This window comes from Lepidochelys olivacea (assembly GCF_965140295.1).
Source record: "Lepidochelys olivacea isolate rLepOli2 genome assembly, chromosome: 24".
NCBI lineage: Eukaryota > Metazoa > Chordata > Testudines > Cheloniidae > Lepidochelys > Lepidochelys olivacea.
The window spans coordinates 1727040-1739803 of NC_140434.1; the positions used below are offsets into that span (position 1 = coordinate 1727040).

The 12764-nt window shown below is 66.4% G+C and overlaps 2 protein-coding genes across 2 annotated transcripts in view; both read right to left on the reverse strand.

The window, feature by feature from the left end:
• INTS3 (integrator complex subunit 3) overlaps positions 1-514 on the reverse strand; it is a 70096-nt gene extending 69582 nt beyond the window's left edge. Inside the window, exon 1 of the mRNA XM_084613807.1 lies at positions 176-514. Coding sequence (XP_084469933.1) covers positions 176-271 — 96 coding nt within the window. The 5' untranslated portion in view covers positions 272-514. The remainder of the gene's footprint in view (positions 1-175) is intronic.
• A 5384-nt stretch (positions 515-5898) lies between these two features.
• Positions 5899-12764, reverse strand: part of NPR1 (natriuretic peptide receptor 1) — a 30358-nt gene continuing 23492 nt past the window's right edge. The window contains exons 16-22 of the mRNA XM_084614094.1: positions 11547-11693; positions 11144-11267; positions 10474-10542; positions 9593-9767; positions 7461-7559; positions 7040-7131; positions 5899-6670 (exon numbers count right to left, since the gene is read on the reverse strand). Coding sequence (XP_084470220.1) covers positions 6608-6670; positions 7040-7131; positions 7461-7559; positions 9593-9767; positions 10474-10542; positions 11144-11267; positions 11547-11693 — 769 coding nt within the window. The 3' untranslated portion in view covers positions 5899-6607. The remainder of the gene's footprint in view (positions 6671-7039; positions 7132-7460; positions 7560-9592; positions 9768-10473; positions 10543-11143; positions 11268-11546; positions 11694-12764) is intronic.

Sequence of the window (12764 nt, forward strand, 5' to 3'; positions counted from 1 at the left end):
GCCCCCAGCCCCCGCCCCTTACAGGCCCCCGGCCAGCTCCTTGCCCCCAGCCCCCGCCCCTTACAGGCCCCCCGGCCAGCTCCTTGCCCCCAGCCCCCGCCCCTTACAGGCCCCCCGGCCAGCTCCTTGCCCCCAGCCCCCGCCCCTTACAGGCCCCTCTCCCACGTGCACCTACCTCCTCTAACTCATCCTTGGCATCCAGGATGGTGGTGAGCAGCAACTTCCCTCCTCCTCCTCCTGCTGCTGCGGCTCCCCCCTTCCCCTTCTCCATGGCTGGGCAGGGGGCTCCCCTCTGCGCTCACAGCCCTGGGGCCCACGCAGCTCTGCCCAAGGGGGGTGAGGGCTCCAGGGGGCTGCCCCGTCTCCCCCGCTGGCAGGATGGGGGGGGGCTCCTCTCTCAGCCCCCAGACTCCTCCCAGCACCGGCCTGGCACCTGGGGGGGCTCGGGGGGGCTGCGGGGGGCAGGTCCCTCTCTCCTGCCTGGGGAGCCCCTCGGCTCCTGCTCGGGGGGGCTGGGCCGGCGTTATGGGGGGCGGGGGCCCGCAGGGGCAGGTCCCCAGGCTGGGGGGGGAGGCGCAGGGGACTGGCGGGGGAGGGGCTCTCTCTCCCCGAGGGGGGGGTGTCTCCTCTGAGGGGACCGAGGGGGGCGGGGAGCAGGCGCCTCCTCACCCCCCACCCAACAGCACAGACCGGAAGCCACTAGGAGCGGGGGGGGGGCGGGGGAGGAAGCGCCTCACGCGCCGGAAGGGCCCGCCCCCTCCGCCCCTCGCCGGCCAATAGCAGCGGGGAGAGGCCCCCGAGCGACAGGGGAGGGAGGCGGCTCCGCCCCAACGGCTCGTCACCGCTGGGGGCGGGGCCGGCGAGGCGGTCTGGCCAATAGGGAGGGAGGGGGCGGGGTTTCCGTCGGGTTGAAGCGTCTCGCTCGGCTAGGCTGGGGACGGGGGAGGCGCGAGGCTGAGGCTCTGAGCGCCCCTCCCCCCCGCCCCCTTCCCCGCGCAGCGCAGCGCGTGCCCCCCCCCCCGCCGCGTGCAGGGCGCTGTATGCTTAACCCCCCCCCCGCCGCGTGCAGGGCGCTGTATGCTTAACCCCCCCCCCGCCGCGTGCAGGGCGCTGTATGCTTAACCCCCCCCCGCCGCGTGCAGGGCGCTGTATGCTTAACCCCCCCCCGCCGCGTGCAGGGCGCTGTATGCTTAACCCCCCCCCCGCCGCGTGCAGGGCGCTGTATGCTTAACCCCCCCCCCGCCGCGTGCAGGGCGCTGTATGCTTAACCCCCCCCCGCTGCGTGCAGGGCGCTGTATGCTTAACCCCCCCCCCCCGCCGTGTGCAGGGCGCTGTATGCTTAACCCCCCCCGCCGCGTGCAGGGCGCTGTATGCTTAACCCCCCCCCCGCCGCGTGCAGGGCGCTGTATGCTTAACCCCCCCCCGCCGCGTGCAGGGCGCTGTATGCTTAACCCCCCCCCGCCGCGTGCAGGGCGCTGTATGCTTAACCCCCCCCCCGCCGCGTGCAGGGCGCTGTATGCTTAACCCCCCCCATTGCTCCGTGCCCAGCCTGCAGCTCTGCGCCCCTGAGCAGATGTCCCGGTTTTATAGGGAGAGTCCCGAGATTTGGGGCTTTGTCTGATATAGGCTCCTATTACCCCCCCCCCCCGGGTTTTCACACTTGCTGGCAGGTCACCCTACGCTGACCCCCCCCAGGCTCTGCACTAACCCCCCTTCCCCCGTCCATGCAGGGCTCTGCACCGACCCCCCCCCCGGGCTCTGCACTGCCCACCCCACGGCTCTGCACCAACCCACTTCCCCCGTCCATACAGGGCTCTGCACCGACACCCCCCCGGGCTCTGCACTGCCCACCCCACGGCTCTGCACCAACCCCCCTTCCCCCGTCCATACAGGGCTCTGCACCGACACCCCCCCGGGCTCTGCACTGCCCACCCCACGGCTCTGCACCAAACCCCCTTCCATACAGGGCTCTGCACCGACACCCCCCCGGGCTCTGCACTGCCCACCCCACGGCTCTGCACCAACCCCCCTTCCCCCGTCCATACAGGGCTCTGCACCGACACCCCCCCGGGCTCTGCACTGCCCACCCCACGGCTCTGCACCAACCCCCCTTCCCCCGTCCATGCAGGGCTCTGCACCGACCCCCCCCCCCCCGGGCTCTGCACTGCCCACCCCACGGCTCTGCACCAACCCCCTTCCCCCATCCATACAGGGCTCTGCACCGACACCCCCCCGGGCTCTGCACTGCCCACCCCACGGCTCTGCACCAAACCCCTTCCCCCGTCCATACAGGGCTCTGCACCGACACCCCCCCGGGCTCTGCACTGCCCACCCCACGGCTCTGCACCAAACCCCCTTCCCCCGTCCATACAGGGCTCTGCACCGACCCACCCCCAGGCTCTGCACTGCCCACCCCACGGCTCTGCACCAAACCCCCTTCCCCCGTCCATACAGGGCTCTGCACCGACCCCCCCCCGGGCTCTGCACTGCCCACCCCACGGCTCTGCACCAAACCCCCTTCCCCCGTCCATACAGGGCTCTGCACCGACACCCCCCCGGGCTCTGCACTGCCCACCCCACGGCTCTGCACCAAACCCCCTTCCCCCGTCCATACAGGACTCTGCACTGACAACCCCCCGGGCTCTGCAGTGACCCCCTATCCCCCCCGTCCATACAGGGCTCTGCACTGACCGCACCCCGCCCACACACCGCTCTGCATTGACGACCCCTGCCCATATAGGGTTCTGCATTTCCCTCCCCCCCAGCACTCTGCACTCACCCACCCCCATCCACACAGGGCTGTGCATTGACCCCCCTCCCTGGCAGCTCTCAGCCATGGCTCTTCACCACATGCCACAGTTCCGTGGCCCCGTGGGGCATGGGGCTGCCCCCGGCAGGGCTATTGGCACCGCACAGGGGCTGCAGGGATAAACTCACTGCTCTCACCTGGCTCCCTCCCAGGGTAGCCAGCAGAGCCTGTTTTGCACATAGCCCGTTCCCCTCCCCTCCGTCCCAGCACTGATCAGATACAGGAGTGCAGGGAAGTGGGAGCCAGAAGGGGAAGTGAACAACTCAGTGCGGGAGGAAGCCAGGCACAACAGAGAGCACCACAGCCGGGGCGATAACCCCATCGCCGGCCGCTGCGTCCCTGCCCGGCCATGCCTGCTTCCCCTTGGGTGGGCACAGGGGGACTTCGAGGGGGCTTAGGGACAGCAAAGCCATGAGGGAGATCTGACCATGAGGGCCTAAACTATAGCTGTTTGGGGGTGGGGGGAGAGATGGGGTCCAAGGGTGCAGCGCCTCTCCTCCAGGACAGTTCGGAACAGGCCCATAGGGACTGAAAGTCAGGCCTGTCTGGCAGCCGCTTGGTGGCCCTGTGTGGGTCTCAGCCCCGTTCCTGGGGGGCAAAGTGCCCATGTCACCTGAACCACCATCACTGCTGATGCTAACTAGCCCCTTTGCCAGCCGCCTCCACAGAGAGGCCAGAGCCTGCCTGGGCCGCGGAGACCAAGCCCCGTCCCCTGGGAAGCTGGGGCCATGCATGAGGGGAGCCTGCCGTGCCCAGCCTGGGCAGCTCAGCAGAAGCTGCCAGTCTGGGGCAGGCTGAGCCTGGCCAAGGGCTGTGCCCGTCTTCCTGGACCCAGAAGACTCGATGCTGCAGTAGGCCTAGGGCCACGTCCCAGGAGGCCCCAGTGCCCAGCAGACGTCATATCCCAGGAGGGCCCAGTCACAGCATGATCCCAGGCAGGGTCCCCCTGGCAGCCGGCGGGTTGCCGGCCCCAGCCATGCTCCATCAGGGCAATTCATTGCCTCCCCCTCCCCACACAGGACCCCGGCCTGGCTGTGATGCAAACTGCAGTGGGAGCAAAAGTCTGGCTCTGGGATCGTGCCCCCAGTCACTCCCCCATGGCAGCTGTAAGGATCACAGCCCCCAGCCCATCCCTCCAGCACGGAGCCAGCCTCCCCCAGCATGGTCCCAGGCTTCCTGCCATTGTCACAGGGTCAGCGGGTGGCTCTTCTCTGCCTGGGGTCAGGGGCCCATGGCTGGCAAAGCTACTTCCTTCCCGGCTCACCCTAGAGCCCTGGGCCCCCCGAGTGCCTGCTGTGGGCCCACAGGCTCTGGGCCAGGCCGGTGCTGGGCACGATTGGGTCCCTTCAGCTCAGCCGCGGCTCAGCAGGACCCGCTCCCTAGGGCAGGCGAGCCCTGAGATCCCAGGGGCCAGGCTCTTCGCCTTGGCTGAGCTCCCCTCACTCTCTGACCTGCCCAGGCTCCCAGGAACGCACCCCCCCGCCCCCCGCCTGCTGTCTGTCTGTCTGTCTGCCTCAAGATCCCATTCTCCCCTCACCCTCTGGCGGCAGAATAGCCCCACAGCTCCCTGGCAGTTCCCCCTGCCCCACCCCAGGCGTGGTCAGGCTCCCCATCCCAGCCTGCCTGAGGACAGCAGAAGGGCAACCCCTGGATGGGGCTGGGCCAGGGGACCCGAGCCCTGCCCTTCGGCAGGTACAGCATGTTACAGACCCAGCCTGCCGGGTGCCGCTGGGGAGGCCGTGTCCAGCCCCACTGGTGCCCAGCGCTGCCCCTGCGAGGCCAGGGTTCGTCCCCACCTCGGTGCTTGCTCTCTGGGCTGCTCTGGCCGTTCCAGGCCCAAGGCTGTCCCCCACGATGTCCTCCATGCAGCCTGTCCCTGCTTAACTGCCGGGGCCCCACTTGGGATGGGGGAGCGGCTGCCTCTGAGCTGGGGTGAGGGCTCCCGGGAATTGTTGCCCAGTGCCTGAGGCTGTGGCCTGCAGGGGAGCGGGGTGGGCTGCCACAGCTCCCCATCGCGCTGCAGCCCACGTGGCTGGGGCCCAGAGGCTGATGGATAAGCCTTCCCAGGCCTCAGAGGAAGGCGTCATTAGTCCACTTTACAGGTGGCTATACCGAAGCACAGAAGTCAGTCAGCAGAAAAGCTAAGGCCAGAACCCAGGAGTCCTGACTCCCTCCCCCCACTCGAGCCCTCTCTCACCCAGCACCAGGGCAGAACACAGGAGTCCCACCCCCCACCTCGCCTGCTCTAACGCACTCCTCCCATCCCAAAGCTGGGCATGGAACCCAGGAGTCCTGGTGCCAAACGTGCTGCCCTCGCCACTCGTCCAGGTTTCCTGCCACGACCCCAGTGACCAGTCGGGGGAGCTAAGAGACTCTAACGGGATTTCCGTGTGCCTACTGGGGGCAGGTTACAGGAGCAGGTAGATGGTGGGAGCCGGGGGGTACAGGGCAGAGTCCTGGCGACCCGTAGTGCACACATGCTCTTGAATGGGAACACTGAGCTCCAGGCCCGCAGCCAGCCGGGCGCTCACCCAGGCGGGGCGGGGGAAGGGGGGGGTGCTTTGCTGCTGGCCTGGCTGCTGACTTTGACAAACGAGCCCAGGGAACGGCCCGTTCAGGCCTGTGCGTTCCTGGCAGGGCCGGAGGTGCCTGCTCAGTCCCGCTGCCTCCCTCGCATTCCTGGCAGGGGCCAGGGCTTCCCGGCTCTGAGCGGGGGCTGCCTGCCCCTCCTGGGGCAAGACTGGGCTGAGCCCCTCCTCCCCGCAGTGTCCCACAGGCCCAGCCAGCCTCCCAGATTGGCTCTGCAGAGGGGTGCCCCTACAGTCCTGGGGGGTCAGGATCAGGGGTGCTGACACATCAGGGTAGGAGGGGTAGCAGGGAGGGCCCTGGCTGGGCAGGAGTGGGGGTGTTGCCAAAGCTGGTGGAGGCGGGTGTCCCACTGCCCCCTCCCCCGTTCATCCCATTCCCTGTGAGGCAGGACACCCGGATCCCAGGCCCCAGAGCTAGCCTCTCTCCCCCCAGGAGCCTCCCCACTCCAGAGGGTTAGCCCTGCCTCCCCCCAGGGCCCGCGGGAGCCATCACGCTGAGTGTGAGATACACAGGCTTTATTACAAAGAGTAGAGCTCTGGTGACAACGCCCTGACAGGGACACCCAACCCCGGGTGCGTGGGGGGTGATGCCCAGCTGTGTGAGCTCCCCTCAGTCTTCGTGAAAGGGCAGGTGCTGGGCAGCACCGGCTCCTTCCCTGGCCCACAGCTCCTCCCCACCCGCGGCTCCGGGGATGAGCGTGGCGGGGCCTGGGGGAGAGGCCCGCCAGGGTGCAAGGCTCTGGGCTCACAGGGGTGGGATCCTCTCCCGAGATGTGGCTCCGGCTCAGGGGCCTCACCGCAGGGGTGGAGAGAGAGCGGGGCAGGGGCAGCACCAGGGCTCAGGGCTGGGAATGGGGATGGGCTGGTGATCCTACTCCAGGGCTTTTCACGAGCCAGCGGCACTGGGAGGCGGGCGTGGGCATCATCCCCCCAGGGTTCAGTCCAACCATTCTCTGCTTCCCCCTCACCCGACTCAGGCTGTCGGGCGGCAGAGACTGCTGGCGGGGGGGTGATTGTTTGAAGTGTCTTTGGAGGCCCCCTAGGAGGGCTGGGTCCACACCCAGCCCCCGTGTCTTGCTGGGCTCAGCGGGGCCCCCCCTGCAGGGCCCCGTTCAGCCCCAGGCTGGGGCGTCTGTGGGAGAGGCCGGTGCCCGGAGGAGAAGCAGGACGGGCCGGCGCGCGGGTGGATGCTGGTCCCTCGGCGGGCAGGTCAGCCCCGCGTGCTGCTCATGCGCTCACCCAGCAGCCAGTACGTCCGCATCTTGCCCTTGCCCTGTGGGAGGAGAGGAAGCTCAGGGGGTATCCTGGGGGGATCCCCCCCATGCCTGCCCCAGGCAGGGCCCTGGGCAGCCTGGCCCGGGAGGAAGGTGCGGGCCAGGGGCAGAGTCTGCTCCGGCAGGTGTGAGGAGATGTGGCTGGTGCTAGGGCCGGGGCAGCCCCCCCCTTGCTTGGCCTGACCCAGGTGGGGCTCGAGGGAGGGGAGCGAGGGTGGGGGCACGTGTCCCTGGGAGGGGGTAGATGGCAGTGCCCAAGAACGGGACTCCATGGGGCGGGTAGTAGTGCCCGGGGGAAGACAGTGGCAGGGGGACCAGTGGGGGGCGATGAGGCTGGTGGGGGCAGAGGGAGGCCACGCTTCCGCCACCTTCATCTCCACGTCCCCGCGCAGCTCCAGTTCAAAACAGCCGACCTCCTCCAAGACGCATTTGGTGGCCGACGACAGGTGGATCTTCAGGGCTGGAACCACAGACATGGGGCTGTGGGTGGTGCAGGGACACGGCCGCCCTGCCCCTCTGCCGTCCCCGTCTCCCCCCAGGCAGAGACACAGCCCCCTCCAGCTCCCCGCAGCCACCTGCCCGGCCTCAGCTCAGCTCCTAGGGAGGACGACTGGCCCAGTCCAGCCAGCTCCAGCCACCCCCTCCACTCTGGTGGCCCCCCTGCTTGCCAGCACCCCTCCCCACTCCCAACCCAGTCCTCCCCTCTGCCCCCCATTTGCTGGCAGCACCCTCCCCACGCAGTGTCCCCTTCTGCCCCCCACAGCTCAGCCCTGTGCCTGGCCCCTTTACCTTCCCCATTGGACTCCATCCGTGAGGCCGTGTTCACCGTGTCCCCAAAGAGGCAATAACGGGGCATCTTCAGACCGACCACCCCCGCGCAGACTGGGCCTGGGACAGGAGGGACAGAGAGTGTTGGGCACCCCTCTGCAGGCTGCACCCAGGGCTGCTTCGTCCCCCACCAGGGCTCACCCCTCCCCTGCCCGGATCACATACATTCAAATCAACCAGCCCTTGCACTGTTAGTGCTGGGCTTGTACAAAGGGCCTCGCACACTAGCGGCTCCCTGGGTGAGGCAGGGAAGGTCCCCAGCCAGCCGCTGGTGGCGCTAGGACTGGAGCTCAGGAGTCCTGGTCCTCAGTCCCCCGCAACCTCTAACCCCTAGACCCCACTCCCTTACCAAAGCTGGGAACGGAACCCAGGAGTCCTGGCTCCCAGCCCCCCTGCTCTAGCCACTAGACCCTGTGAGATTGCACTCCATATGCTTTATGGAAATATGCTTATGAATAGGACAGAACTGGAATATGCTTTACGCTAAATACCCCTTGTATGGTGCCATTAGAAAGCTTGTGATCTACTAAGTGTGTTCATCCTATTTGTTTGTGTGTATTACTTCTGCGTCTGGAATTAGGAGAATGAGACATGAAGTTGTATCACTGATGTAAACATATTAATTGGAGGCCATTAAGGGAGCTCCACAAACAATCAGTCGTAAATGGCCTTAGTACACAGGAAGGCTTTCAAGTAACATGTGGGTCAGCTCATGGGGAATGGAGACTAGGGGTCTTACCGTGACATGTGACCATGGCACCTGACAATGAAATCCATCTTAAATCTGGCACTTTTCTATTTAGGAGGGGTGGGGACCCAGAGACACAAAAGATTCCTGCCTTGTGCCAAAGCTATAAAAGGGGGTGGAGCAGAACAAAGGAGCTGCCAGTCATGAGAAAACCCCTGCTTACCCCCTGAGATGTCTGCTGGAACTAACAAGGACTGTACCAGGGGAAAGGATTGGGCCCAGACTAGGAAGGAGTCCGATGAAGTGAGCTGTAGCTCATGAAAGCTTATGCTCAAATAAATCTGTTAGTCTCTAAGGTGCCACAAGTCCTCCTTTTCTTTTTGCGAATACAGACTAACGGCTGTTACTCTGAAACTAGTCTGTGATAGAAGCTTATTGGAACATCTCTGAGGGTGAGATTTTATCTGAATTCAGTTTTCTACTTTATTAGGCTTAGATTGCGTGTTTTTGCTTTATTTTGCTAGGTGACTTACTTTGTTCTGTCTAGTATCAGAGGGGTAGCCGTGTTTGCCGCTTTTACAGATCCAGACTAAGAGCCCTGTGGCACCTTATAGACTAACAGACGTAAAACTTAGGCTCCAATACGTCTGTTAATCTATGAGGTGCCACAGGGCTCTTTGCTGCTTTGTTCTGTCTGTTATTACTTGAAACCACTTAAATCCTACTTTTTATACTTAATACAATCACTTTTGTTTATTAATAAACCCAGAGTAAGTGGTTAATACCTGGGAGAGCAAACAGCTGTGCATCTCTCTCTATCAGTGTTATAGAGGGTGGACAATTTATGAATTTACCCTGTATAAGCTTTATACAGAGTAAAACGGATTAATTTGGGGTTCAGGCTCCCAGAAAGGCTGAACACTGGGCGCTGGGAAAGTCCCTGTTAACTGAGAAGCCCCTGGGCTGAGTGAATCTCAGTTTCAGTGAACTGCAGAGAGGCGTGGCCAACCTCTGGGGTTGTGCTGGAGCTGACGGGAGTGGAGAGCACCTGTTCTGGCAGGAGGGTTGTTCTCGGTGGCACGCCAGCTCATCAAGTGACAGTCTTGAGGGGAGTCTCTGTGACCGAACCCATCACAGACCCCACTCCCTTCCCAGAGTGGGGATAGAACCCAGGAGTCCTGGCTCCAAGTCCCATGCAAATGGCCCAGTCTATTTAGGGTCAGAGCGTGCCAGGCTCTTGCAGAGCTGCCTGGCAAGGGGAGGGGCAGAAGGGGGCACCTGCTGCCCTCCGTGCTCCCCAGTGTGTGCGTGAGGGGGGGATACCCTAGGGGCTCCCTGCAGCCCATTGCCTGGGGCCATGCTGCCCTTGCTCAAGGCCTGCCCCGCCGGCTCCACCCCGGCTCACCGCTGTGGATCCCGATGCGCAGCTTGAGTTGCTGGTCCGGCCGGTGGCGGATCTTGAAGGTGCGCACGGCGTCGAGCAGGGCCAGGGACATGCGGGCCACCTCGCGGGCGTGCAGCTTGCCGTTGCGCACCGGCAGTCCCGACACCACCATGTAGGCGTCACCGATGGTCTCCACCTGCGGGGGGGGGGGGAAAGAGAGCACAGCCCTGGGGCAAGCCAGCTGCACACGCTGCCCCCGCCTCCCCGGATGCCTCTCACTCAGGGCTGTGTTGTGAGGCTTGAGCCCAGGGGGAAATGGGGGGGTGCACGCGTGTGCATGCCCGTGCCCAGGAAACCTCAGCAGACCAGGAGCCTCCAGCGTTGTACTCGGCTGACGCATCCTCTTGCCTCTGGCCATGAGCTGCCCCCAGCCGACAGGGTCTGGAGGAAACTCCCCCTTACCCCAGCACTGCCCCTTCCTCCCAGCGACAGGAGACTGGGCTGGGCCGGCCTGGCAGCTCCTCTGCTCCCCGGCGTTGGCCCTCGGAGGGCCTGGCAGCGAGTGTGGTTCCGGGGGCAGTCCCAGCTCCTCGGACAGAGCAGCAGGGGCACGACTGGGGGGCGTGGAGCTGCCTCCGGAGTGAGGGTTTCAAGGGCCAGGAGGGCAGATCCAGCCAGCAGGGGGCGGCCTCAGACCCAGGGCAGAGCTGGGGGCACGTCACGGCAATGGCGATGGCATCTCCACCAGGGCGGCAGCATGAGGGGGGCTGTCCCGGGGCAGGGGAGCAGCTATTTGTTTGTGCCAGAACCGTCAGTCTCAGTGGAGGCGGGTGTCGGCCAGACCCCCCTCCCCCAGCAATCCCCACCCCACCGCGACAGGCCCCCTGCAGCCCCCCCCTCACCTTGTAGACATCGAAGTTGTCGATGATGGCGTCGAAGCAGGTGTACAGGTCGTTCAGCAAGGTCACAACCTGCAATGCACGCAGCAGGGTGGGAGGGGGAGGTGAGAGGCTTTGGCCTGGCCTGATCCCCCCCCACCCCCAGGGCAGTGAGCGCTTCCGCCCCTTCCGCACCAGCCCCAGAGACGTGGCAGATAGGCGGGGGTGGGGGGTGGCGCTGAGCCCTCCCCTGGGACGCAGGCTCCCGCCCGTGGAATCCGGGCTGCTGACGGATGAAGCAGGGATGCAGGCAGGGCACCCTGGAGACTGAGCCTGGCACCTCTGCCCAAGCAGAGGGCTGTGCCCGCCGGTGGGGGCGGGAGCCAGGGCTCCAAGCACCGCCAGCCCTGCCTGCGCCTAGAGCCCCGTGCTTGGCCCCTCAGCCTCCACGCAGCTCTCCCGCCAGGGCAGGCTTTGAACCTGGGACGGGGGCCCCTGGCCAGATCCAAGCTCCACCCATTCTCTCCTGCTGCCTTCCTCCTCCCCAGCACTGTCACCGCAGGTAGGATTCCCCTTCCCAACTCGCTGGGGGCTAACCAGCGGCTGTGCCCAGGCGGCTGGGGCAGAGACCCCGGGGGAGCACCACATCCCTCCCCCAGCGAACTACGGGGACTCGCCCAGCCCCGCCGGTTACCTGCATGGGGGTGCTCTCTGCCGACAGGGCTGTGAACCCCACGATGTCGCTGAAGTAGATGGTGACGACGTCGAAGGCCTCAGCCTGCACCGTCTCCCCGCGCTTCAGCTGCTCGGCCACGGAGCTGGGGGACAGGGAGAGCGGGGTGAGGGACGGGGGCAGAAGGGGCCTGGATGCCCGTGTTTGGGGGGCTCCCTGGCAAACAGTGGGGTTACCCCCCCGGCTGGGGGAGGAGGAGCAGGCCCCCATAGCGCTGGGGGGGCTGAGGGTGAAGACTGGGTGCCAATGGGGCAGTCTAGGATCTGGTCTCGGGCGAGGCCTGGCACGTGCCTGGTGCCCTCGGGAGGACGGGGGGTTAAGGAGCCTGCCTGGGGCAGGCGGGCGGGTCCAGCCCGTCACTCACTGGGGCAGGATCTGGTAGAGCAGGGCCTCGGCCTTGCGCTTCTCCTCCAGGTAGGCCTGCGTCCGCTCGTCCACCAGCTCCTCCAGGTTGTTGGCGTACTGCTCCATGCGCGACAGCAGGTTGTCCAGGATGTTGCTGCTGTTCTCCCTGCAACGCACGGGGCCGTGAGGATGCTGGGCCGCGGGAACGACCCTTTCTCCCACCCTCGCAGCCCCTCTCCTCCAGAGCTCGCCAGGGGTGGGGCACCCCACGCCAGCCATGCAGCCAGCACAGCCCCCCACCTGCTCCCTCTCCCACCCGAGGACAGGGACTCGATGGAATAACCGGGGTGGAAGCAGCCGGGGCTACTGCAACACACCCCACAGAGCAGGGGGCAGGCTCCAGGGGCAGGGCCAAACCTGCAGCCCTGGGCGGGGGGGCCGGGCAGCGGGATGGCAGTCGAGTCCCACCCATCCCTCTATGGGCTGGGCGACTCGAGCGGGGCCTGTGCCTGGAGGAGGTGTTGGGGGCAGTGGGGAGGGTCTGACTGAGAAGTCTGTGGCTTGCGGCAGGGCTGATGTGGCCGGTTCGAGGGGGCTGGGAGTGACGGGGGGGGCGCTGATGTGGCCGGTGAGAGGGGGCTGGGAGTGATGGGGGGGGCGCTGATGTGGCCGGTTCGAGGGGGCTGGGAGTGACGGGGGGGGCGCTGATGTGGCCGGTTCGAGGGGGCTGGGAGTGACGGGGGGGGCGCTGATGTGGCCGGTTCGAGGGGGCTGGGAGTGACGGGGGGGCGATGTGGCCGGTGAGAGGGAGCTGGGAGTGACGGGGGGGGCGCTGAGATGGCCGGTGAGAGGGGGCTGGGAGTGACGGGGGGGGGGCGCTGAGATGGCCGGTGAGAGGGGGCTGGGAGTGACGGGGGGGGCGCTGAGATGGCCGGTTCGAGGGGGCTGGGAGTGACGGGGGGGGCGCTGAGATGGCCGGTTCGAGGGGGCTGGGAATGACGGGGGGGGCGCTGATGTGGCCGGTGAGAGGGGGCTGGGAGTGACGGGGGGGCGATGTGGCCGGTGAGAGGGGGCTGGGAGTGACGGGGGGGCGATGTGGCCGGTGAGAGGGGGCTGGGAGTGACGGGGGGGCGCTGAGATGGCCGGTTCGAGGGGGCTGGGAATGACGGGGGGGGCGCTGATGTGGCCGGTGAGAGGGGGCTGGGAGTGACGGGGGGGCGCTGATGTGGCCGGTGAG